The sequence below is a fragment of the Diutina rugosa genome (genome assembly GCF_008704595.1).
Source record: "Diutina rugosa strain CBS 613 chromosome Unknown scaffold13_size251220, whole genome shotgun sequence".
In the NCBI taxonomy this organism is placed as follows: domain Eukaryota; kingdom Fungi; phylum Ascomycota; class Pichiomycetes; order Serinales; family Debaryomycetaceae; genus Diutina; species Diutina rugosa.
The window spans coordinates 64456-90167 of record NW_022995170.1 but is presented as its reverse complement, the minus strand read 5'-3'; the positions used below and the strand labels follow the sequence as shown (position 1 = coordinate 90167).

Here is a 25712-nt window from a genome sequence, read left to right as displayed (position 1 = left end):
CGGTAGTTCATGACAAAACGAATTATTCCAAGATTTCTTCAGTACCCTGAAGATTATCTATTAACGTTGAGGTGTCGTGAGGAATTGTCGTACGTATGGCCATCAACGGGGCAATGTCAGCTGATGGCGTCACCGGCGGAGTCCCATAGGAGCGGGAGCCACCCGTGGTCGAGGGCGTAGGTGCGGATGGCGGCGTCGTTGTAGAGCTCGATGAACTGCTGGTCCATCAGGCGTTCCTTCGGGGCGGCGAACTTGCGGTACTCGTCGAAGATGAGCAGCAACGACCACTGCTGGAGGCGGCGGAGGACGCCGACGAGACACCCCGTGCGGTGCTTGCCGCGGTTGCAGTGGATCAAGATGGGGTGGTTGGCGGGGTTGAGGACGATTTTCGCCGCCTCGGTGATGAGCTCGGCCGAGATGATGACGAAGGGCTCCTTGTTCCCCAGCATCCCCAACTGGAAGAGGCGGATGCCGTTGTCGTCCAAAAACTGCTGCTGGACGTCGGGGTACTCCTCCGGGATCAAGCAGAGCACCAGCTTCAACCTAAGCGTCTTGAGAAACTCAAAGTTCGCCGGCTGAGGGAACAGCAGCCGGTAGATGGTGTCGATGACGGGGGCGAAGTTTTCCGGCGGCGTGAGCGTCTGTTTGGCTCCAGCGCCCCGCTGCTGCTGCTGCCGCTGGAACTCGTGGTGGAGCTCGGCGACAAGCGCCGGGTCGAGCTTGTCGTCGGCGTCTTCGTCGAAGCGCATGTCGTCCTCGGTGGTCAGGGTGGCGATGTCGTCGCCGGTGCCGCCGCGGAGATGGCGCGGGAGCGTAGCCAGCGCCAGCTCGACGACGGCGAACCTGGGGGTCACCAGGGGCACGAGGCCGTCCTCGTCCATGTCGAAGGGGATCTCCATCGTGGCCAGCTGCGGTACGGGGCACGGGGATCGCGCCCAGATCCAATCAGTGCGACCCGGTGACACCCGCCACCAAAAGTAATACTCTGATAAGTCTATCGCAAACTAGTTCCTTAAAGTTGTTAGATTAAAGTCAATGGGCTCTAGTTTTTTGGTGTGGATGTTTTCTGAAGTCGGAGTAGATCTCGAGGAATTGACAATGACGTTGTCAATGGAGGCGCCACCACTAAAGCGTCTATTAGCTGTTGCCGTGCGTAGATTACCACTATGTATCTGATTAACGGGACTTTAGATCACTTACTAGCGTTATTTATCGTTTATTAATTCCAGCAACCACATATTTAGCATTGGGCAAAAAGTGTCACCAATCGATTAATTAACCATTAATTGGTTCTGGCAACAACAAGCGACTATTACCAATTGAATAATTATTAGTTGGTTCTGGCAACAACACTAAGCGTCTGTTTGGTTCTGGCAACAACGATACACCATTTCGCTTGGCCCACAACCCACTATTAATCGACTAAATGACCATTGATTGGCTCCAGCAGCAACACTAAGCGTCTGTTTGATTCTAGCAACACCGAATATTCCATTTGTAACCAAGCTAAAACTTGTCACGCTACCACCACCTCACCCATGAAATGACCATCAATTGGTACTAATTGTCGTTAATTGGTTCTGGTAACAACGGACCCACTACCAGCTAAAACCCTCTACAAACCTGTTTTATGAACAGGCATCAAATGGTGATGTCTCAGGAGATGTTTCATGACTGGTTTCAATTTGGTACCACTGGTATCAGTACGCGTCTTTGTTGTTGCGCGCCATGGGTCACCGAGAGGGTCGTCTCCGACAGTGCTTTGTTGACGCCAGCAACGATGGCCACACGTTAGTGGGCGACGAGATTCGCCGGTTTGTGACCTTGGTCGCCGCCACCGGTTACGGGAAGCTGCTTACCGCCGATAAACTCGCCGTGGTCGACACGTTACCCCGCGAGTGCCAGTTGACGTGGGACGACGCCGCCGAGTTTATCGCCACCCTCAGCGGCAGCGACGACCCCCCTAAGCCGCCGGGGGAGCCGCACCCGTTGGCCGACTTGTTGTGCCGCTGGCTCGACCAGCCGGCGCCGCCGTCGCCAGTTATTGATCCTCGCGTCGTGGACCCTATAACCAATACGCCTGGTGGTGACTTGCGCCTTCAGAGCGAATACATCGAGTGTTTGGAGCAGCAACGGCGGCGGGGGACTCGCAGCCGCCGCCAGGCCGACCTCGAGGCCACCATCATTGGTTTAGGCGACGAGGATGTTCGACGTTCTCGAAACGCCGCCGCCGTCGCCCACCTCCCTCGCGTCGTCCGCTTGCCACCAGTAACGACGTCAGGGTGGCGAGACCGGCGCGTCATTGCCGGGGCGGTGGCGGTGGTGGCGGTCGCTGGGTGGCTCTTGCGGTATGCCCACGCGGTGGCGTCGATCGGCGCCGCCATGCCTCTCTGGGCTGAGGTCTACGCCCGCTTGGTGGAGCCGGGCCCCGAGTTCTACCGGCGCTACCGGTACTCATAGCTTTCACGTTTATTGACACTTGTACTGTTGCTAATGGTCCACCAACAACGACGGGTGGTCGTCAACTTCCTTGTGTTGTTTTTCAATGAAATGGAGGGTAGAGTGCATCCGGTTGTGGCAGTTGAAGAACGAGAAGAGCCGGCGGCCCAAGAAGATCATGATTTGTTGGACTGAAGCAACAACTGAGGAAATGTCCCCCCTTTATAGGTGGCCATGGCCCCTTCATTTTAGTAAGGGGGCGGGGCCGTCGATCCGGTGTCGCTATCTAACCTCATGATCGCCATTTTATCCGCATCCCCGAGACGACTCTGAGTCAACCGTGACATTTTTCGGGGAAAAGGAAGTTCAGCCTTGCCTGGCAGCTATATCCGAAAAACAAACCCTATTGAGCCACCACAAGCGACCCCAACAACACGACCGTTGGTCCGACCTTATCATCATTGGCCCTAATCGCCGGGGCAAGTGAGGGGAACCAGTAAAGGCGGTTGATGTGTTGAGTTGGTGGAGTGACGAGATTATTATTATCGTACCGTCGTATACGTTGGGAGGGAATATTCCATTAAACGATGTGATCGTATCTAGCAATCGGCTTAATGAGACTTGAATGATACTGGCAAATTTCAGCAGACTACATACACCACCGTTTGTGGTACTTACTCGAAGTCACTCGCGTACAATGATGAGAATGGCTATCAAAGAAATTCCTCACATATGTCAAACTGCGTGGTATTTTGATCAGGACACCGGTGTCCCCAATACGGGTCGTGGCCACCCCCGTCTATCCTGGGCAGTACCATCAAAATGGTGAGCACGTTCGATGCAAGCAGAGCCCTGGTACGGCAATGGTGACCCCCAAGTTCGTGTGGGCGTCGGCACAATCCCACTGGTCTCGATGAATATGTAACAAGGCATACACCTTCCAGAAACAGAGTTACGAGGGGTTGAAGGGGATGATGCCGAAGCCGCCCCACTGGTCGTAGATCAGGCGTTTCGGCTGGGGCTCCGATGGGGGCTCCGGGTTCACCTGGCCTTCCTTGGTGTAGATGTTGTAGAACAACCCGTACTGGTTGAGCATGTCGGCGTCGACGTCCTCTTCCTCGGCGACGATGCGCTCGGCGCTGTTGGTCAGGCGCTCGTCGTCCTGGCGCCGGCGCTTGCGCGACTGCGTGGCGGCGGCTGTAGTCAGCGGTTGTGGCTGGTGAGGCGGCGGCATCGGGGCGCTGCGCCCGTCCTCGTAGTGGAGCGGGTGGTGCTGCGACACCGGCTTCGTCTTCAGCGGCTCCATCCCCGGCACCGGGTACAGCATCCGCATCAGGTCCCAGAAGTCCATTTCGTCGTCGTCCTCCTTGGGGAGCTCGGTTTCTGCCGCCGCCGCCATCTCCACCGCCTGGGTGAGCGGGGTGAGCCGCAGCGACGACGAGGCGCCGACGAACGCCGAGATCAAGTCGTCCTTCTCCTTCAGTGGGTCCGGCGCCGGAGGGGGCGCCGCCAGCGCTTTTGATGGGTGTGGCGCCGCGCCCGGCGCCGGCGGCGCCTTCAGCGGGTTCAGCGTCGGCGGCAGCGTCAGCAGGGTCAACTTGGGCACCTCGGTGAGGGGCAGGAGGTAGTTGAAGTGCTGGTAGCGCAGAAGCTGGGTTTCGGGCTCGAGGAGGGCCGAGAGCTTGCGGTTGGTGAGCTCGGAGTCGCCGAACAAGTCGGCGCCGTACGCCGCCGCCGGCGTCAGCAGCCGCTCGCGCCCCACGGGCAGGTAGTGGTGGTGGACGTGCTGGTGGACGGTGACGTCGAGCCCCTGCTGCTTGGCGTACTCGACCAAGTACTGGGCGAGCTCCTGCGACTTGATGACGCCTCCGGCGTCGCCAAAGAGCTTTTTGTGCGGGTAGTCGGCGAAGGCGTTGGCCGCTTGCGGTTCCAACGCGTACTTCCACTCGGTGGTCGACGTCATCGGCTTCAGCACCGGGGCGCCGTCGGCGGTGGTAGCGCTGGCGCTGGTGGTAGCGCTCATGGCGCTGGCGCCACTGGCGCCGTCGGCGGCGCTAGTTTGGCTCGGGGCTGGTTCCGCCATCGGCGTCAGAAGGAGGCCGCGGTTGCTCTGCTCCACCGACGGCGCCGCCAGCGCCTGGGTGACGGTGTCGACGGCGCGCTTGATGATGTCGTCGGCCTTGCCCCGCGCCACCTCCGTGACCAACTTGCGCCAGCGGTTGCGGCACGTCAACAGGGTGCGCCCGCTGAACTCGCCCAGGATCGTCCTCCACTTGGTACCGTGCGCCTTGACCAAGCGGACGAGGCGAAGGTCCTCGTCGCGCAGCCACGGCTTGAGGCGGTCCTTCATGTTGGGGTCGAGCACCTCGATGTAGCGCTTGGCACACTGGTCGTCGGTGCGCCCCGGGATGAGCGCCGCCACCTTCTGCCACAGCGCCCCGAAGAGGGCGTGGGCCTCGAGCAACTTGGCGTCCTCGTCGGGGCGCCACTTCCCCTTGCGGAGATGGGGGTCGAGCGAGTTCAGCCACCGCTTGCGGCAGTCCTTGGCCTTGCGGTGGCCGTGAGGGGGCATCCGCTGGGCGACGACGTCCCATTTCACCTTGTCGGGGTCGACGGCGCCCTCGGGGTACATCTCGGCGATGAGCGCCAGCAAGTGGTCGTCCTCCGCCTTCAGCCACGGCTTGCGCAGCTCGCGCCGGAACGTCTGGAACCCTAACAGCTCCGTCACCGCCAACGGGTCGACGTGGACGACACGTTTCTTGGGCGGCTTGTCGGCGACCATGGCGTGGGCGACGGGGGCGCGAGCGCACGAGATATCGCCACCGGGGCGCGCGGCGGCGGCCGCCCAGCGGCGGCCGCGGGTTCGTGGCCTACTCTAACAACTTGCTTCGGTGGGTGGGTGGGTGTTTGGGGCGCAGACACGGCGACGCCAGCGTCGTCTTCGGGGCGGGAAAATAGTTACTGGCGCTTCGAATGGTGTTCTTCCGGAGTCACGCGCGGTCCCGTAGGAGTCGCACCCGCACTGGCGCGAGTCGCCCCGGGACGAGTCGCCCCGTGGTGGTACGAGTCGCACAAACAAAGCTATCGTCGAAGATCTAGCCTCGATTGCCCGCACCGCTGGTTTGAGCTACATAGTCTGGTAGGTGTTGTTTTATCACCGATAATTCTACTATATCTCGCTGGATTGTATGTTGATATATTTGTGTGTTTCTTATTGCGATACGATCTGATCTTCTCGTTACCGGTAATTACTGGTCACCGAATATCAACCACTAGCTTATTCTAGGATAGTAGAGTCGGCTATTTGGTCTAAACGAATCGATGTTACTGGTACCAATTATTGAAGGATAGTAGGACCATTGTTGCAACCGATTTTCATTTCTAAACTTGAAATCTAATTTTGAAACTCACGCCTCAGGGAAACTCGCTCTCGGTACCAGGCGGTCGGAGACAGCCAACGACGGCGGAAATTTAGTATATGCAGAGAGTGCGGGGTTGTTCAGTATACACGTTGCCAGGACCAAAATATCATATTCTAGGAAAGTAGGATCGGCTACAATCATTTTTAGAGTGGACTAGATAAGACGGGCCAGAGGTCGACGTTTGTGCTCGGAATTCCATGTGAAATGTCGGGGTCGCCCGCGGTTTGAGGGAGCAACCCTCACCCCCCACCGGTCGCCTCCATGTCTCTCGCCGACCTCGACCACGTCACCATCCACTACGTCCCCCGGACGCGGGCGCTGAGAATCGTGTGGCTCGTCGAGGAGCTCGGGCTCCCCCACACCATCGTCAAGCACTCGGGCCCGTTCCCGCCCCAGCTGGTGTACGAGTTGCACCCGTTGGGGGCGGTGCCCCTCGTCGAGGTCTACTACAAGCACCAGGCCGACCCCGTGGTGCTTGCCGAGCTGGGCCACGTGTTCAGCTACCTCCTCCGCCACTTTGACCCCGACCACAAGCTCAGCGGGCGCACCCCTCACGAGCGGGAGCAGGTCGACTACTGGATCCACTTTGCCGAAGGGCTGTTGATGATGTTTGTCCTCCCGCTGTTCCTCAACAAGTTGTTTGGCGTCGACGCCGACGCCGACGTGGTGACGGCGGCGTACCGGGTGCCGCGCGCCACCACCATGGTCGAGTACATCGACACCGAGCTCGCCGCCCAGCGCCGCCGCGGCAGCGACTACATTGTTGGCGACAGCTTGACCGCCGCCGACATCATCCTCATGTTGCCGCTCTCGATGTACTTTATGCTCAAGTTGGGGGCGCCGTCGGACTTCTCCGTCGTCGGCGACTACACCAAGCGCCTCGAGGCCCGCGACGCCGCCATCGACTTGTCCCGCGCCACCGAGTACCAGCTGAAGTTGTAGCCCATCCGTTATTGATCCTCACCGCTGACTCAGTGACTAGTAGTGTCCGTATTGTTAACAGTACAGTCCGATAAAGCCATCGTGTAAGGCCTAGCTTTGAATCATTCCTCAACACATTTCTGAGGCGTATAGCTCTCCGACTACAGGCACTAGTTCGAGTGCATTCTTGACTACATAAGTCATGGTGTAGAGATGGACTGACAAGAAACTCGAAAATTGATTGATTATTGGGTTGCCAGGAGATGCTTCCACCTCTACCATTCGATTAGTTAAGTAAACTTCCACTTACTATCGATTGCAGCCATACTACAGCACCATTCCCCGTTTGATCGGTTAAAGTTGAGCTCCTGAAGGTCCGATGGGTAGACTTTTTGGAGATCGTTTACAGTGTTGATGCCCGTGCGGCTCGGTACCAGACGGTTCCGTAAAAAAACTTGCCTACTCGGTACATCACTCGCTTTATGTGTAATTAATGGTTCTAGCAACGACAATTCTACCATCTGGTAACAACTAAATTCTACCCCACCTTTTATACAACCATCAATTGGTTGTGGCAACAACAGCTACACCCTCTGGCATTGGCTACAACCATCTACCTTGTACCATAAACGCCCTATTCGTCATTGATTGGTTCTAGCAACAACGGTTCCAACTCCCTGCAATAGCAGTTCCATCGATCGGCTAACCATTGATTGGTTCTGGCACTGGCTATAAGCTTCATCGCTAACAAACCTTCGACATAAATCGTCCACCTTAATTCCGTGCGTAACCCGGCAATCGTTGCTAAATCAGTTGAACTGGTTAAACCTTTGTATACTGTTTGACCTAAATAAATCATTAGTCTGTCTATACCTTTGTATACGATCGATTTTGACTAAATCATGTCTGTTTATGACTTTGTGTATTGTATATTTTAAATGTAAGAGTCATGTCCATCTGTTTAGCCTCTGTATCATGTCTTATCGGCCTTGCGGTCGCGGATGGCCTGGTTGTCGATCAACCGCAACAAGTTGCGCAACAACATCGCGATGGTGACCTTGCCGATCAGGGGCACGTAGAGCCCCGCGCGGAGCTTGATGTCGTCGTCAAAGTTCTTCGCCAGCGAGAAATTGATCACAGTGGTGCCGTAGCTGACGAGGTCGGTGGGGAACTTGTAGTTTTCCAGCGGCACCCCCGTGATGATGACGTCACAGCGCGGCGCCACCGTCGCCACCGAGTATTCCTCGGGGTCGAGCTCGACGACCTTGTGGCGGGTGTGGCTGAGGTCGTCGCCGCGAGTAAACTGCTGGATGTCGTTGACGTCGGCCGAGTACACGGTGGCGCCGTCGTTGGCGAGGAGCGCCGCCAACGGCCGCCCCACGATCTCCAGCCGGTTGACGATGAGCACTTTTTTGCCAAACAACCGGTTGCCGTAGGGGAGAATCTTGTTATACACCCCCAAGTACTCTAAGATCTTGACCATCGCCAACGGGGTGCACGGCAAGATCAGCTTCTGCTCGTTGTGCGGGGGGTCCAAAAACCGCACGTTGTGGTAGAGGTTGTGGTAGTAGAGGAAGTTGAGCCCCTCGACGTCTTTCTGGGGCAGGATGAGCTGCTGGAGATACTGGTCCTGGTTGTCGCCAAACACGGGGAAGTAGACCATGATCCCGTGGACGTCGGGGTCGTGGTTCGCCGTCACGAGCGCCGCCTCGAGGTCGTTCTTGTCGCAGGTGCGGAGCTGGTAGCGGAAGCCGTGCGCCTCGCACGTTTTCCCCGTCCAGGTGGCGTACATCTTGGCGGCGGGGTCGTCGTTGGCCAAAAGTCCCACCACCGTCGGCGTGAACGTGAGCTCGCGTACCCCGTGCTCGATCTCGTCGATGTAGGGCTTGGCGATCGTCAGCGCCAACACCGTGCGCCCCGCGGGTTTGCTGTCGGACATGCGTGTGGTTTTGGGATATGGGATTGCTGGTGCTTAAGGGGTGGCGGGGATATTATATATATGATGGGGTCGTGGCCTGGGGCGGAGTCAGCGCGGGCCCTGGCGTTCCGAGTCGCAACCGCGCCTGTATATTAGTTAATTTTGACACCTCGCCGCGCCTAGCCGCGGCTAACCGCCGACTCCGACCCCGACCAATTTACGTATATTACGCGACCAATTTACCGTATATTAAAACACGTGACGAGCGATGCCTCGTCCCCCACCACCGTTAAGGAGTAGACGGCAAATAGGAGATTTATCAGACGATGAGCCCGTTCGACCCCGCCGTCGTCGTAAGCGTCGCCACATGGTGGATTTACTATTAGTTCGGAGTTTGTGTCATGAGCTAGCTTGATAGTCAACAAGCCATCAACGCAGGCGTCTGGAACCGGGTGTCGGCCTTCGCCACCATAGCTTCGCCGTACTCTTCAAGTGGTAGGGCTACCCTTAAGCGGCACCGTGAAATGCGCCTAATGAATTGCCTTGGACGTCGTCGGTGACGACCCCTGCCAGGTGTGTTGGTGGTTGTCTGGGTATCACAAATCCCTGCTTGTTTTACAGCGACCGTAAGTGGTCAATAGGTACATTAGATACCACATAAAAGATTATTTCTCACCCAAAAAAATTGTCAGCGAATATCTTCCCTTGTCTCCCACAGTACTTTTAAACTATACGTACTAGTGTGAGTGGTTGTCTATCGTATTTATTTTGTTGTTCTGTCGTTAGTATTACAATCCGGCGAGCCAGCCGCCGACGGTGTCGCGGACCCCCAACGCCGAAGGGCCAGTGTCGCCCCGTTTGACGCGGAGCAACGTCGCCTCGGAGAGGATGCCGCGCTTGCTGAGCGAGTGCAAGTCGGCCCGGGTCAAGTTCTCGCCGTTGGGGCCAAGCTCGCCGCCAAACAACGCCAGCCCCAGCAGCTTTAGCACCTGGGAAAGCGCCGGGTCGGCTAGCGGGTGGGTCAACATCGACAACGTCAGGTTTTTGCCGCACCCGTTGACCACGGGGGCGCCGCCAAACCGCCGTTCGATCCAGCCGATGGCGGCGGGGATGCCGATAAACATGTCGGTGATGTGGCCGCCGGTCAAGTCGGTGGTGAACTCGAACAGGGGCACCCCCTGGCGGCACCAGGCGTCGTAGACGCGCTCGGTGTTGACGTGGGGGACGATCTCGTCCCATTGGCCGTGGTAGACCCAGAGGGGCACCTGGGGCACCTCGTCGTCGGCGATGCCCAAGGTGACGTCGGCAAGCACTTTCTGCACTTGTTGGTTGGCAAAAAGCTTCATCCCCCCCTGGAAATAGGTAAAGTTGGTGTCGGGCGACGGCTTCAAAATCGCATTGTCGGCCCAGTAGTAGAGCAGAGGCACCATGCACATGTGGCGCAGCAGGGCAAACTCGTCGTAGTGCTTGCCCAACTCGTCCTTGATGATGGGCTCGAGCTGGGGGTACTCGCTGGCGAGGCCGGTGATGCCCAGGGCGACCAACCCCGAGAAGAGCCCCCCGTCGACGGCGAGCACCGTCTCGGTGATGTTGGTGACAAACCCGCCGAGGGCGACCCCTTTCAACCGCGGTTTCAATTCCGGGGCGTATTTGGGCTGGAGGGCGGCGGCCCACCCCAGAGCAAGCAGCCCGCCCAGGTAGCCCCAGGCGATGATATCCGGGTCGGGGTCGATCCCCGTTATATTATGCGAGTTTAACACCCCGCGGATGGAGTCAAGCACCCCCTTCCCCGCCAACCGTCCCGCGGTGAACGCCGCCGTCTGGCCCTCGTAGTCGGGAGTGGACACCCAGTAGCCCTGGTTCAACAACGTCAGCACGGCAAACATTTCTACTTGCGACAGAATCGTCGCCATCAGCCCCCCGTACATGATGGCGTACAGCGGGGCACAGTTGTACAGCAGCGAGTCCTCGGCGATCTGGTACAGCACCAACTTGTGGTTGTCGGCGTTAAACGGCTCGAGCAATGAAGTGACCGTCCACAGGGCATTGCCGTGCGAGTCCTCGGAGCGCACCATGATCTGCCACGCCTGCTTTACCGTGATGGGGAAGTAGACGGTGCGCGGCTTCAGCGGCGCTTTGCGGATCTTGAGGACGGTGCCCGGTTTCAGCTTCTCGTAGTCGGCGGGGGCATCGTACCACGGGTCGACGTCGGGGACGGAGACGGCGGGCGCCGCCGCCACCATCGCCACAAGCAAGAGCCAGAGAAAGTGCATTAAGGGATCGCCGGGGGCCGACGGGGGGCGGGGTTTATAAACATCGGTGGACTGCCGGTCGGCAGCTCCGACTAAACCTCGGCCGATGGCGCCAGTTTGGGGCCCTGTCGCCTCAAATATACTTTGTTAGCCTCGACTATCCTCTAATGAGAAATTGTCCTGCATACAAGAAAGGGTTAGGTACTTATTACATTACATCGTGCGTTAAACGTGCAGGGTCAGGGGAACCCTACTGAGGCCATTTCAGGTTTAGGGTAACCGCAACCGAAGAGTCCCCAAGGCAACAATAAGCAAAAAGGGGCTAAAATTACAAATGGCGTGATCATTCAAAATGGTCTCCATTATTGGCATCGCGCGAGAGATGGCGCCTCCGCTCGTTAGCGCCGTGGGGATCGTCGGTGGCCCTCCTTTTCCCCCTGAGGCGCTCGCGGGGTATTGTGCGCTTATTTCCCGTTTTGTGGCGCGCACCCCTCATTTGTCAGGTTCACAGTGCGACCACAAAACGTGTAAATATCACATGGCAGTGAAAATGGTGCCTGTTTCAAGCCTATTCGAGTAATTAATCGCCAGAAGCCCTCGGAGCCCACAAAGACTCCGCCAGGGGGTCACGGCACGTACTCAATGTCGCCGTTGTCGAGCCGTTTGAGGTCGTCGGCGGCGAGCAAGGCGTCCATTTCGCGTTTAAGCTGGCGCGGCGACACCAGCTGGCCTTGCGCTTCGAAATAGTCGAGACACCGGTGCATCAACTGAGCATACCCCAAACGGTGCTCCTGTTTCATCACCCGCATAAGCACGCACTGACACTGCAACTGGTGGCGCCGCGCCGCCAACTCCGCCGCGTCGGCATTAGCGGCGTCGGCAACAGCTTCCGAGGGCGTCGCCAGCGCCAGCGCCGCCAGCGCCTTATCCTTACCCACACTAAGTTTAATCTTCTTATCGGAACCATCGTCGAACGCAAAATTCCACCGCAACAACTGGGTGGTGGGGTCACAAACTATAAGCCCTTTGTCCACTAACGGCGAGACAATGCGCTCCGTCGTCGCCGCCTCCACCCCCAATTTGGTAGTCAATTCCGCCTCAGTATACTGCGGCTGGGGGTCGCCGCCGGCGCAGAGGAGCGCCACCACGCTGGCGTGGACCATGTTCCCCTGCACTTCGCGGGTGCCGCGGTCAAACGCTACGGCGAGCGTCACCTTGTGCGTCCACCAGTTGGTCCAATCGAGCCGCTGGCGCTGGTGGCGCTGGGAGGTGGAGGCGTAGTCTTGGGCGAACCGGTGGACCAATTTTTGAAACACGGGTGGCACCACCAACGCAGGGGTTCCCGCGGGTTTCGGCACGTCGCGCCAGTCGTCGTGGCGAAGCACAAGCACGTTGACGTCAATATTATCGGGGTTAACGTCATCGTCGTTAGCGTAGAGGTGGGAGTACTGGTCGCGTGACGTGGCCCAATCGGTCACCATGCGGCGGATAGCGACGATATTAGCGTCGTCGTCGCCGATGACGCCGGCGAACCCGTCGACGACGCCGCGCTCTTCGCTTACGTAATCGGGTCCCACCCCGTCGACCAGTAACAACCGTTTCGCCACAAACTGGCGGTAACTAGCGACAAACGCCAGCTTGGCGTTGAGCGCCTCAAACACCACCAACACCTCGCGTTTGAACTCGGCCCACAGCGTCGGGTGGTGTTTAAACCACGTGTCACAGTGGCGACAAAGGTGGAGGGCGACGTGCTTGCTGACATAAGCCAGCCCGTTGACCGCCTGGGTAAACAGCTGGCGCCATGCGTACTCTAATCGCGGTTCGGCGTCGGTAAATGCAGCAAACCGGTGGCGCCACTGGTGGTAAGCTGAAACAAGGTCTGAAACAAACCGTTTGCGGCGGGTGTGGGTAGCGATAACGTCATCGAATTGTCGCGTCAAAAACAGTTGCGCCTGGTGGCGGAGGGCGGCGACGGCGTCGTAGCCGTAGTCGTCGCTGGCAGCGCGACACATGGCGACGAGCGCTTTAATGAGGGTGCTGGCGGCGGCGCCGGGCGCCAACAATTGCGGGAGGGCAGCGGCGGCGACGGCGTCAAAGTGGGAGAATACCACCGCCCATTTGAGCCGCTTGCGTAAGTCATTGACAAACGACTGAGGATAGCCACACCGCTGCCAGTAGCTGATTTCGGAAGCAATCTCCGAAAGGCAGCGCGCCACGTAGTTTGGCTCGGTGGTAAGCCACTGGGAGCCGCGTTCAGTATAGACGAGGGCAAGCCGCTCGAGCACGCTGGTGCGGAGTTTGGCTTCGGGGAGCGCTTCCGAAACTTGAAACACTAACTGCGACATCGCCGCCAGGGTCACCGGTTGTTTCACCATCACCATCTCCAAGTGCCACTGGTTCAACACCGCGGTGTGCTCCTTAATTTCCTCGACCACAAGCATCATACACCGGCGCCGAATGCTCGGTTTCGTCAGGTGGTGGCGCAAGTAGCCGCGGTCGAGCGGCAAAAGCACCTTCAGGAGCGTTTCAGATATCGCCTGCCACCGAGATAACACCGTGATAAATTCCGCGGCGCCTCCGGCCGTCGTCACCAGGCGGCGCAATTGCGGCTGCCACTCGGCGGCGAACCCGGCGCCGATCTCCGCGAGGACGGCGTCGGCCAATTGCAGCATTTCCTGGTGTTTGCTCCGGCAAAGGCGCTCGGTGTGGGCGTAGGCGTCGCTGTAGCTGGTCGCGAGCGGCGCCCCGGCGACGATGGTGGCGACGGCGGCGGCGACAACGGCGCGGGCGGCGGCGATGGCGGCGGCGCTGGTCGCGGTGCCGAGGGCCTTGTGGCGCTTGAGCAGGCGCCGGGGGCCTGACGACGGCAGCAGCGTCGCTCGTCGCGGCGGGGGCGCCGGCAGCGCCAGCGCCAGCAGCGGCGACGGGTCCATGGTGGGGTGTGGTCTGGCGCGAGATCGCGATCGTGCGATGTGACATATTATGAGTGTCGGAAGTGTCGGAGTCGGAGTGTCGGAGTGTCGGAGTGTCGGAGTGTCGAATGTGTCGGAAAAGTCGGAAGTGTTGGTTTCTAATTTACGCCTACGGTGGATACGAATGCCGTAGTAACTAGTATTTTATTCATCGGATATAAGGCCATTCCAACCCAACTGCAAAGACCAATGTTGCTGGAGTGCAAGCTCTCGAGAACAGGCTCATCGATGTATGGTCAAATGAAGGGGAAAGGTGTCACGAGGGGTTAAACGTTGAAGTTACAGTTTCACACAATGTTAGAACGTATTTAATTCAGCGTGAAACCATAACGAGTACTTAACAAGCGTTCTGCTAGAGTCCAGTTAGGGCTTGGTATGCCTCACCATCCATCCACACTTTCCATATCTACTTAGTGTCAATGCGAAACTGCACTAGTTAACGTTAAATACAATGGTTACATTTGGCCTGAGTACGCCATCGAGGGTTGTGGCCAGTGTCACTTTGTCCGCGCTCATCTCATCGACACAGACTCGTCAAAACCTTCTCAAATATAATACCAAAATAGGAGAACAAAACAACAACAAATAACCACCTAACACCAATGAATTAATATCATCTTCTCCTCGTTGATACTAGTAAATTCATCATCCTCTTCTTCGCCTCGGTGTCGTACTAAATTGGTAACCACACGCCTCGTATGGTAGTCGCGGCCTAAACGCCGCACTGGGAAAAAAGCTTCTGATAAACACATCCCCTCCGCCGCCCACCACCTCCAGCTCGACTCCCCTCCCCCTCCTCCCCCATCCCTGTGACCGTCACATACCCGCAACACCATCGGCTCCTATCTGACGACACTTGCGGGGCGTACTGAATGCACAAGCTGAAGTTGACGCTCGGGATCCAGCGGTCCGAGCAGCTGGCGCCCGGCGAGGCGACGGCGGCGCTGCTGGCTCTGGCCCCGGCGCCGTTGCGCCTCCCCACGCTTATCCTGGCGGGGGCGCCGCTGGTGGCCGGCAATCTTGAGACGGCGACGCTGGTGCCGCCGCGTGGCGGGGGCGCTGCTGATGGCGGCGCCGACGCCAGCGACAGCGACAGCGACGACGACGCCGCCGCGCGCCCGCCGCTCAACCCGCTCGAGGAAGAGGACTTGAACGACTACGCCCCCGGCGGCTACCACCCGTGCTTCATCGGCGAGACCTACAAAAACGGCAAGTACACCTTGGTGCGCAAGTTGGGGTGGGGCCACTTCCTGACGGTGTGGCTCGCCCGCGACAACGACAAGCACAGCCATGTGGCGATGAAGGTGGTGCGCCTGGCGCGCCAGTACACGGAGACGGCGCTCGACGAGATCAAGATGTTGGACAAGATCACGACGCTGGACGTCCTCCACCCCGGGCACGACCACGTGATCCAGCTCCTCGACACCTTCACCCATAAGGGCACCAACGGCACTCACGTGGTGATGGTGTTCGAGGTGTTGGGCGAGAACTTGCTCAGCCTCATTAGGCGGTACAAGCACCGCGGCATCCCCATCGTGTTTGTCAAGCAAATCGCCAAGCAGTTGTTGCTGGCGCTCGACTTCCTCCACCGCAAGTGCGAGGTCATCCACACTGACATGAAGCCGGAGAACGTCCTCATCGAGATTGGCGACGTCGAGCTGATCGTGCGCTTAGTCGAGGAGGAAGAGACCCACCAGCGGCTCCAGCGCAAGGCGCTGCGGCGGCTGAAGGCGAGCGCGGCGCTGTTGGTCGACGCCGACGCCCACCAGTTGCTGTTCCTGGCGCAAGCGACGCTGATCCCGGCGGCGACGCCAGCACCAACTACAGCGGCGCCGTCCCTTGGGCGCAACGGGCGCCGCTCGCGCCGCCAGACGTTGATCACGGGGTCGCAGCCGCTCCCGTCGCCCCTCAGGACCCTCAACAAGTCGTTCACCAACGTCAGGGGGTTGTCGCTGCTGACACAAAACACCCCCGTGCGGCTGCCGCTCATGCTGGCGCTGGGCGCCGACATCGGCGCCTACGGGCTGATCATCGAGATGGCCCACGCCGAGGAAGCCGCCGCCGCTGACGCCCCCCTACACCTGCTGTTGCTGAGCATGCTGATCCTGGGGACCACCATCGGCGCCGGAGGCACCGCCGCCACCGGCTACTCGGTGGACGACGCCGGCGCCGTCCCCCCCGACATCATCAACGAGAATGAGCTCATTTCGGTGAAGATCGCCGACTTGGGCAACGCGTGCTGGGTGAACCACCACTTCACTGACGAGATCCAGACACGCCAGTACCGGCTGCCCGAGGTGCTTTTGGGGTACCATTGGGGGGCGCTGGCCGACTTGTGGCTGTTTGCCTGTCTCATCTTCGAGCTCTTGACCGGCGACTACTTGTTCGACCCCCGCGACGGCAAAACCTACACCAAGGACGACGACCACATCGCCCAGATCATCGAGCTCATCGGGCCGTTCCCCCGCCAGATGCTCAAGGAGCTGTTCTACACCAAGGAGTTCTTCAACACCCGCGGCGACCTCACCCGCATCGCCAAGCTCAAGCCGTGGGGGCTCAAGGAGGTGTTGGTGGAAAAGTATAAGTTCGCTGCCACCGACGCCGACGAGATCGCCGACTTCCTCATGCCGATGCTCGCGATCCAGCCCGAGGCCCGCGCCGACGCCGGCGGCATGGTGAACCACCGGTGGCTCGCCGACGCCCTCGGGCTCGAAAACGTCGTGTTGGAACGGCCCGTCGGCGGCAGCGGCGAAGACATCCCCGGGTGGCTGCGTGAGGTCGACCGCGACGGCAAAAACAAGATCTACTACCACCACCACAACCACTGAACATATACCTCTTAGATGTACTATACACTTGCATGACCCCATCCGTACATAACCGTGTAGGGCGATCGTAAATCGAGGCGTTGTGTCGCCCCCGTAAACTTGCCGGGATACGTCATTACCGACCAGAAGCCGAAGCGGGGCACGCCTGAATTGCCGCTTCCTTTACAATATTGGATACAATAACAGACAATGGTGATTTGCAACAATGATTGCGAGTGAGGCAATTTTGTGGTCGGCTCCTATTAATTTACGTAAAGTTGTGTAAATCCAATGGGGGACATCAGATCAAAATACTGCCCCCCCAGACGAAATGCTGGTTGCGCCACAGTTTCATCCCACCTCAACAATGGTAGTGTCGATCCCCAGTAGTTAAAGGCTTGTGCTCACCTTGATTCCACAATGACCCCTAAAGGCACGACTGAGGCGGGAATGTCTATGATCCATCGATCTAGACAACGTTTTTGTCGAAGTAATTTCGGGAGTTTTATCCTTAAACTGCTACGTTCCCTGAGCTTCCCCAAAGAGGACGCATTGTCGCATCGGGGATATTTTGAGTCATTTCTGATGGGCATGAAAAATTGTGCCTTCGGAGTTCGGGGCCTGCCGGAATTGGCATGAGCGTAATAGGAAAAGAAACCTTCTCTGCTTAGGCTCTTCTGACAATGGTAGCAGTCATGTAGCAGACTTTCGCCAAGGGAAACCAAACAAAGCCGACTAAAGGCTTAGTCACCGTGAGCGCCATCGTCCCCTGTCAACTAAGCATTACTTTTCTTTGTTTTTTTTTTCTTGGAGAACGTCGCAAAAACTCCGACAAGCTTGATGGTGTGGGAAAGCATAGCCACTAAGGTGAAAAGCGAAACAATTACCGGTACCTCGCCTCCCGTAGGGAGAAAACCACTCACCGCCCCACACGTGGCGGTAAACGGTGAGGTTATCGACATTGTCAGGAGACTTCGACGACATCCGGTACTTCCATCAAGCCGAAATCCTCAGAAAATCAACGTCACCAAAGTATATACCCCCGACCTAGGTATCAGCAAATGGTACCCATAACTACTATCGCCACCCCGTCAAAAGCTCCGCCTACCTTGGCGAGCAAGCATTGTCCGCTGCCTCGGACGAAGCTCCGAGCACCTATCCGGACGACCCCGATGGATTTGTTCGCTGCAGTGGCTTTAGGTGCGTGCAGCTTATAGTCCGCGCAGGCGCTGCTAACCACTTGTGGTTGCACAGCCTTCCTGCTCGCTGATGTTTGCCACAAACCTTGAGATTACACAATCGAGACCCACACCTCACACTCCCGACGGTTTGACCCCACCAGCCGGCGAGGTACATATCCGCCACAAAGTGTCGCCGCCCGCCCTTCGTGAAATTAAAATTTTGAAACCGGCACTTTTGAATGAGTACTGACGGCGTTGCCCGGTACCTTAGACATGGGCGACCGCCAGGGTCGTGGTGGTGCCACGTTCCGATGCCAAGACTTCATATAATCGAAAAGTGTCACAATATGCACCTACCGGCAGCGTCTTTGTTCCCTTGCAGCGAGCCATCCCTGTGCGTTAGCCTGATGCAAGTTGGCTTAAGGCCAAGCCACCACCAGTGGTGCAAAAAATAAGGCGACAAACGGTTCGTATTCCGATTCCGTCGAAGAAGACCCTGAAAGTTAGTAAATGACATTGGCACCGACGAGGGATGCCGACACCGAACGGCTACTCCTTTAATAGCGGGGTCAATGTCTTTATCTGCGTTAACTACTCGTAGTTTAATGTATCTTGTGTGGCTTGCATATATCTATGATCAGCGGAAACAATAGGCGGGAATTTTAGGGCTGGTACGGTATAAATCTCTAGCCAACGCTGGTATCTCTCCATCAAATGAACTCGTCTTCATCAGACTCCACCAAATACTCAATTGAAAACGGCGTCTCCAGCATTAGACACGAGGTCGTGGCCTATCATGGCGACGATACCGATGATGCAAAACAACCGGAAGACACCCTCCATCGAGTGTCAACGCAAATGCTGACGGCAACCTCGCTTGCGACAATGATAGAGAAAGGGAAGCTGTTTTTCCACCCCCATCTTGGCCCCATCCGGCGCAAGATCACCATGAAAATCGTCATAATGTACGCAATTATGGCAGCGTCGATGCTTGGAATTTACTCGATATATTGGGGGTCGATGATGCATAAAATCGACCATCAGAAGTACTTGAAGATGTTGGTGATGATTGAGGACACCAAAACCATCGACGGGGTGCCCCCGATCATCGGCAACCGACTCATTCGCGAAGTGGCCACGCCTGAGGCTCGCAAACTAGGTGATTGGCACATCTACACCCCAGAAAACATCACCTCAATCTGGCCAGAAGGGGCCACCACCGTCGAGGAAGCCATTGATAAGATGGTGCACCAACAACAGTGGTGGGGCGCGTTGCATGTTAAAAAGGATGCTACCTATAACCTTTATCAGGCATTGTCTGAAGGCAACACGTCGTATTCTACCAGCAAAGAGACGTGGGAAATGGTTTATGAGTCGGGGCGGGACTTCCAGGCAATTCCCGCCATCATTGTCAAAAATTGCAAGGCGGTGCAAAACATGATCTTGGCCGATCAGGACTCGTTGACGGGTCGCATTATTCATTACATGGAGCAGAATGGCAAAAATGTTTCGAGGGCGTTGACGGAGGGGTGGCTGTTGATCAGCCAGCCGTTGACGATCGTCACTAAGGACTTGCGACCCGTGACTCAACCCACCGTACTTGCGCCGGCACAAGTGGGGTTGATTTACATGATCCTCGTGACGTCATTCCAGTTCAATATCTTCCGCGATTTGCACAATCAGGTGGCCGACGCCAAGTTGAAGCAGCGCCACTACTTGGCGTACCGTATTTTCTGTCTGGTAATGTCGTACTGGTGGCTATCGTTGATTTACTCGCTAGTGTCGCTTGCCTTCCAGCTTGATTTTACTCGAGCGTTTGGCCGAGCCGGGTTTGTCGTTTACTGGATGACGAACTGGTTGACGATGACGGCGGTGGGCACCGTCAACGAGATCATGGCGCATGTGTTTATCTTGACGTTGCCGACATTGATTGGGTTCTGGTTGAATTTCTGGGTCATCTCTAACGTTGCTCCCACCTACACGCCGATGGCGCTCACGGCGTCCTTCTACCGGTATGGTTATGCGTGGCCCATCTACAACTGCTACGAAATTGTTAAGGTGATCTTTTTCGACACCTATAAGGGCCACATTGGCCGATGCTACGGGGTGCTTGTGGCGTGGGTGGTGGTGTCGAACACGGTGTTGTACTTCCTCATCCCCTTCTTTGCCAAAGAGATGCAGCGCCGAGCCGAGGTGAAAAAGGCCGCCGCGGCAGCGAAGCAAAAATTGGCAGTTCAAGAAAAAGTGTAGCCCCCATTTTTTGTACTTATCTCAAATGTAAGGTTTGGTCAACGACATCGTTATGCATCGTAGTGCGTCACCGCCGGGTTTGTCGACGCGCGATTAAGTGTGGTACCTCACGGGTTATACTCTATTTCTTGGCATCCGGAACAACCCGGGCTAGCCTCTTATCTCTGTTTAGTGGCCTAGGGCCCCGCCACAATCGCTGGCAATCGATCCACTTTCACTCAGTAGGCGATAATCTTGACCTCTAATCGGGGCAATGATTTTCCCGCGTACATAACCCTGATTATTTACGACGGGGTGAGGCTAAGGCTCCACTACCGACCACTAACGAGGGGAACGCTCGCAGCCACCACCACCGCAGGTGAAGGCGGCTGGGCACGATCTGCTGACAACTCCGGTGTCGAATCCAGCCCCACTTACCTTGATGGGAAGCGTTTGCAAACCAAAAAAAAAAAAAACCTTATTTTGCCAATTCCGTGTGCGGCCCACTCAGGGATTATTTTATTTTTTCGGCATGGCGTAATAGGGGTTATAAACGTCGGAGGGGAGTCTCGCCGCCCACAAAGTCCCGGCGGCGCTGATAAACAATACTACGGATCTGCTACCGACAACGGATGGGCTGATATCTTTCGAGATACGGTTTTCCTTACTCGTAACGGCTACGGCTGAGATGGAGGGCCTTGTAAAATCGATGTGAAACCCCCCCTGTCACACGTCAATGGGGAGACCATGTAAAGGTGCATAGCCAAGCGCCGGTGACATCAGGCTTGACGTAGGGAAGATTTTCCTGTGATGGAGCCGTTTGTGCCACCAAGAATTTCTTGGGTTTGTCCCCGATCGGACATCGGGGCCGTTGCTGTCGTCTGCCCTGGCGCTTTGTGGCCCCGTAGCCGTGTGGCTGGCGACGAGCGACGACAAGCACTGTGGCGACGATGGCGACGACGGCGACAACTCTTACCTACGGCACTACGGGGAGATGAGGTGCACGTGGCTAGGGGGGATGCCCGTTGGCCGCGGGTGGTCTAAAACTCCGGAGGGACAGGGGCGAGTCACAAACGGGGCGGTTACTAATGAGAGGTGCCGAGCCCGTCCCCATTGGCCTCTTTGCCCACGATCTAGGCATTCTAATTGCTCAGCCTCCTCGTCGTTATCGCCACTGCCACTGACCCCCATTCCAATTGAGCATTGCTAGACTAACAAAGACGGTTAAACTACTGGATGTCGCTGGCTCAAGGGGGGCGGGTGGCGTTGTCGTTGTTGTCGCTGCCCCTATTGCCGCGGTCGCAAGCGGTCGCAATCGCCCGCTTGTGGGTACTAATCAGATGCGATCACTGTGGCGGCTAAATCGGGGTCTAACCATTGGTGCCCACTCTCTCCTCAAATGATGATTTCAATTCACGCCTAGTTCCTACACTAGTACGGGGGCGCCGCCGCAAGCGCTGGTCACCCTGGCGCCCTCGCGCACTAGGCGCGCACTAGGCGGCGAGACAATCGCTCGCACACCACTCGTCCAGCCATGCTCCAGATCGAACAGACGAACTTATTGCTTGAGAAGACGGTGAACGAACGGGTGCACCACCCGCAGGGGGAGCCGTTGCGCCTGGTCGACCGCATTGTCTCCGACTTTGACTTCTGCACCTTCCACGTGTCGACGGCGCCCGAGGCGAAGACGACGCTTATCATCAGTCTCTACGTCAAGTGCTGGGACGACTTGGCCCGCTACGGCGCCCGTGCCTACTTGGACAGCAAGTACGGGCGCTACCCCGAGATCACGGTGGCGGCGGCCCCCGAACAGGGGTACAACTACACCCTCGCCGTCGACACCGGCGCCCTTGGCGCCCACGGCGACGCCGCCTACGTCGCCGAAGCGGTAGGGGATATCGCCCTCCTCAAGCGCCACGCGATGGCGGCGCCGTTCGAGCAGGCGTTTGCCCGCTACGACGAGCTCGCCCGCGAGTACGGCAACGTCGACACCTACGCCGAGGACGTCAAGGCGCAGTTGGCGGACGAGCCGGTGCTTGTCATCAAGTACCGCGGCCACGACGAGGGCATCTACATCAAGCCGCTGTTTGACCGGGTGACGGTGATCTTCTCGACGGTGTTCCAGGACGAAACCGACAAGATCTTCGGCAAGGTGTTTTTGCAAGAGTTTGTCGACGCCCGCAAGCGGCGGGTCCAGAACGCCCCCCAGGTGTTGTACTCGCACCGCGACGCCCCGCTGGACATCGCGGCGTTGGTCCCCGCGGCGCACAACGACAACAAGGGCTACGTCACCTTGGTGTTGTTCCCGCGCCACTTGTTGCCCCACAAACGCGAGTACTGTATCACCCACGTCCAGGTGTTCCGCGACTACTTCCACTACCACATCAAGTGCTTCAAGGCCTACATGCACTCGAGAATGCGCACCCGGGTCAAGGACTTCTTGAAGGTGTTGAACCGGGCCAAACCCGACGCCGACGACGACGACAAGACGCGCAAGACCGCCACCGGCCGCCGCTTCGAACAGCGGGTGTAGCCGGCTCACGAGACACGAAAACACCACGGTAGTAACTAAAAATCATACAAGAACATAAGTAAACGCAAGTAGCATCTTTTGTACTATTCTCATTAGATAAGCCAAGGCTTTTGATGTTATCGGTAAGTGGCCTAGTATTCAGAGTGTGATTATTGAATTGGAAAGTGAAGATGAGCAAGAAAAAGTTGAATTAGTGTAAGTAAATTGAATCTTTAACCACTAATTAGGATACAATACATAGAGATAGCAAACATAAGACAGGGATGATATCTCCAACGAATCCAAATAAACCAGTAGACAGAGTTTAAGATTGTTGAATTGGAAAGTGAGAGCATACAGCAAGTAGTATCTTTTGTATCATTCTTATCTACAGCGATTTATTCGGTGGTACTGGACTTGTTTGCTTTGTCATGTATTCAAGAGAAATATATATTTACTGGTCAAGAACACTACTAACGGCCTCCAGTGAATTTTGTAAAGAAAACTCTCTTTAAATTGATCTGATCAAAGAGTATACCAAGCGTCTGTTTGTAATGGCTACCATGCCCCTACGGAAAAGACCACGGTTCGATTCCCTGGGGGAGTGGATGACAGTAACCTGCTTTTGCTGAGTAACTACGGGCATATATTTGCCCCTGATACCATTGGATGTAAACTAGAGTCGTCGAGATATGGTACACTTGAGTTATCTCTAAGGCGTCGTCTAGATTAAACAAGAGTGAAATTTTATAATGTAAAACATGTGTGAATTGTATCCTTACCAACTCTATTATCTTATTCATATGGATACTGAATTACTGGTTCTATATACTACGGAAACTACTGGCAATTGTGGATACCTTGCCAAGTATAGGCTCGGGAATACAAACATCTCTCTTTTCTATTCGATCATTCCAAGGAGAGCTCGTTGATGACGTCGTCGGCGTTGTATCGGGGGCCCAACCTCTCGGGGTTCACCGGCCACGCCATGTCGGCGGCGGCACCTTTAAGCGACACCGTACACCCATAGCACAACTCGAGGGCGGCGCCGTCACCCGCCGCCGCCGCCGCCAGCGCTGGCGCCAGCGCCTCGTAGGCGGCGAGGTTCGCCCGCTCGTCGTCGGTGTCGAGCGGCGCCGCCAGCTCCACCGTGATCCGCTGGAGCCACCGCTGGGGGTTGTGGTAGACCTCGATGCCACACACGCCACACGTCCCCTGAGACTCGCCTTTAGGGGGCGCAAGCTTATCGCCGATCTTCACCACCGCCAGCGCCGTCAGCGCGTACCCCGTCGCCTCCAACCGGGCGAAGTAGTTGGCGGTGAGGTCACGGATCGTCAAGTTCTTGGTGATTTTCAGTTTGGGCACCCCCGAAGTCGCCGCCAACTCGTCGAGGCCGGCGACCTTGGCGTAGGCACTCACCTCGGCGCCGAGGACGTCGCGCAACGGGTACATGACGACGACGTCGGCGGCGGCGCCCGCCACCGTCTCGGTGCGGTTGTTGAGCGACCGGTAGATCGCCAGCCCGCGCCCTTTCACCGTCAACGCGATGATGTCGCTGGCAATCCGCGTCAAACTGTGGCCGTACAACACGGTGTGGCACCCCTCGGCAACGGCAAACTCAAGCAACAACTGGTGGCGCACGACCTCCAAGAGGTCCTCGCCGCTCAGCTTGTTGACACACATGGCAAGCAACTCGCCCACCGTCATGGGATGGGCGACGGGGGGCCCCACCACCGCGGCAAACTCCGGGGTGATCCGGAGGCGGTAGAGCGTCTTGTCGTCGATATATTTGGCCACCGGCACCTGCTTGACCACCACCGACACCTCGGGGAACCGGGCGGCAAGCTGGTGGAGCCGGGCGCTCACAGTGTCGTCGGCGTCGTCGGTGGCGATCGTCACCACCACGAGTTCGAACCCCGTGCGTCCCTTATGGGCGTGGGCCTGGTCCTGGAGCATCCCCGCCACACAGTCGACGAGGACAACCAGCGACACCCCGCCCAGCGCCGCCACCGCCACCCGGTGGCGGGGGTCGTCGCCGGGGCGGCGGTGGTAGCGGACGCGGTAGCGGTCGTCGGCCCCCATCGGCTTCCGCTGCTTCCCCCGGATGAAGCGGACAAAACACCCGCCACAGTAGGGCTCCCGCCGGGCGATAAGCACGGCATCACGCTGCTTGCACTTGCCACACGCCTGGGAGCCAACGTCCCAGACAACGGGGTCACTGGTAGCCATCCGCGATGACCCCGCGATCGCCAATTTGGTGAGATAAGGCGCTCTAAGGTATACGTATTTTATGAGTATTTTTCTAAGATTTTTAATGCAAACATAGCCATTTTAAGCCCATTAAAGTCTACGTACTCTATCATACATTTTGTTTATTTTGTTATCCATTTTTCTACCTGTAACAAACGATTTTAGACTAAGAGAGCCGCCTACCGTCGATATCTGCGAATAAGCAAGAACAAATTGTAAGCGTCTGAGAGGAGTAGTAGGACGCATTGAAATACACTCGTCGATAAGAACAAGTATGAGACATTTCATGGATTTAGTGTACGATACATATCTGTCTTCGGGCCATGAGTATCCGGTGGTAAAAGCTACGGTCTCTTCATAATTATAAGCAGACAATGTAAAAGTTATTTATGAGACGTTAGAGGCTTTGGCGGTGAATTCGACGGCAAAGCGCGAGATCTTTAACCCTTCTTTCATCATTGGTGCTAACACCTTGGACCTGCTTTTGAGCGACCTCATTGGTTTTACAAATCTCGAACGCAATTCTCAGCCAAAAAGCAGTACACCTGGGCGGGCTTGTTACCGAGAACAGATATCGCTTATACGGTTGACAACTCGATCCGAACCCGGGAAAGGGGACTATCAGCGTGGTAGTACTACCACGTCTGACTCACACCGGCCCCAAGTTGTCCCCCGAAAAACGACAACCCTAGTCCAGCATGAAGCATCGCTGCCGTTGACGTGGTGGCCGACCCCATTAACCGCTTCCAGCGCGATCGCCGAGTCAATTTCTCGAACCGGTTCCTTACTCGTTCTCCGGGTCCGGTATT

General features: G+C 57.0%; 11 protein-coding genes across 11 annotated transcripts; 5 read left to right on the top strand and 6 right to left on the bottom strand. All coding sequences in view use genetic code 12, as the record gives it.

The window, feature by feature from the left end:
- Positions 1 to 116: 116 nt before the first annotated feature.
- Positions 117 to 899, bottom strand: SIW14 (putative tyrosine protein phosphatase; the record flags this gene model as incomplete). Its single annotated transcript, XM_034156905.1, has 1 exon — positions 117 to 899. The coding sequence occupies one exon, from the start codon at positions 897 to 899 to the stop codon at positions 117 to 119; it is 783 nt and encodes a 260-aa protein (XP_034011093.1).
- Positions 900 to 1728: 829 nt separating this feature from the next.
- Positions 1729 to 2460, top strand: DIURU_004071 (uncharacterized protein; the record flags this gene model as incomplete). The annotated part of the gene is made up of 1 exon (XM_034156904.1): positions 1729 to 2460. The coding sequence occupies one exon, from the start codon at positions 1729 to 1731 to the stop codon at positions 2458 to 2460; it is 732 nt and encodes a 243-aa protein (XP_034011092.1).
- Positions 2461 to 3391: 931 nt separating this feature from the next.
- On the bottom strand, positions 3392 to 5221 carry BAS1 (Myb-related transcription factor BAS1; the record flags this gene model as incomplete). The annotated part of the gene is made up of 1 exon (XM_034156903.1): positions 3392 to 5221. One exon carries the CDS (start codon positions 5219 to 5221, stop codon positions 3392 to 3394), a length of 1830 nt encoding a protein of 609 aa, XP_034011091.1.
- A 901-nt stretch (positions 5222 to 6122) lies between these two features.
- On the top strand, positions 6123 to 6803 carry DIURU_004069 (glutathione S-transferase family protein; the record flags this gene model as incomplete). Its single annotated transcript, XM_034156901.1, has 1 exon — positions 6123 to 6803. One exon carries the CDS (start codon positions 6123 to 6125, stop codon positions 6801 to 6803), a length of 681 nt encoding a protein of 226 aa, XP_034011090.1.
- Positions 6804 to 7755: 952 nt separating this feature from the next.
- Positions 7756 to 8721, bottom strand: DIURU_004068 (methylenetetrahydrofolate dehydrogenase (NAD(+)); the record flags this gene model as incomplete). Its single annotated transcript, XM_034156900.1, has 1 exon — positions 7756 to 8721. The coding sequence occupies one exon, from the start codon at positions 8719 to 8721 to the stop codon at positions 7756 to 7758; it is 966 nt and encodes a 321-aa protein (XP_034011089.1).
- A 767-nt stretch (positions 8722 to 9488) lies between these two features.
- On the bottom strand, positions 9489 to 10943 carry DIURU_004067 (uncharacterized protein; the record flags this gene model as incomplete). The annotated part of the gene is made up of 1 exon (XM_034156899.1): positions 9489 to 10943. One exon carries the CDS (start codon positions 10941 to 10943, stop codon positions 9489 to 9491), a length of 1455 nt encoding a protein of 484 aa, XP_034011088.1.
- A 635-nt stretch (positions 10944 to 11578) lies between these two features.
- Positions 11579 to 13885, bottom strand: RTT101 (cullin; the record flags this gene model as incomplete). The annotated part of the gene is made up of 1 exon (XM_034156898.1): positions 11579 to 13885. One exon carries the CDS (start codon positions 13883 to 13885, stop codon positions 11579 to 11581), a length of 2307 nt encoding a protein of 768 aa, XP_034011087.1.
- Positions 13886 to 14796: 911 nt separating this feature from the next.
- On the top strand, positions 14797 to 16752 carry DIURU_004065 (serine/threonine protein kinase; the record flags this gene model as incomplete). The annotated part of the gene is made up of 1 exon (XM_034156897.1): positions 14797 to 16752. One exon carries the CDS (start codon positions 14797 to 14799, stop codon positions 16750 to 16752), a length of 1956 nt encoding a protein of 651 aa, XP_034011086.1.
- A 1874-nt stretch (positions 16753 to 18626) lies between these two features.
- On the top strand, positions 18627 to 20162 carry DIURU_004064 (SNG1 family protein; the record flags this gene model as incomplete). The annotated part of the gene is made up of 1 exon (XM_034156896.1): positions 18627 to 20162. The coding sequence occupies one exon, from the start codon at positions 18627 to 18629 to the stop codon at positions 20160 to 20162; it is 1536 nt and encodes a 511-aa protein (XP_034011085.1).
- A 1513-nt stretch (positions 20163 to 21675) lies between these two features.
- Positions 21676 to 22674, top strand: ARC35 (Arc35p; the record flags this gene model as incomplete). Its single annotated transcript, XM_034156895.1, has 1 exon — positions 21676 to 22674. The coding sequence occupies one exon, from the start codon at positions 21676 to 21678 to the stop codon at positions 22672 to 22674; it is 999 nt and encodes a 332-aa protein (XP_034011084.1).
- An 888-nt stretch (positions 22675 to 23562) lies between these two features.
- On the bottom strand, positions 23563 to 24882 carry NCS2 (Ncs2p; the record flags this gene model as incomplete). The annotated part of the gene is made up of 1 exon (XM_034156894.1): positions 23563 to 24882. The coding sequence occupies one exon, from the start codon at positions 24880 to 24882 to the stop codon at positions 23563 to 23565; it is 1320 nt and encodes a 439-aa protein (XP_034011083.1).
- Between the last annotated feature and the right edge of the window lie 830 nt (positions 24883 to 25712).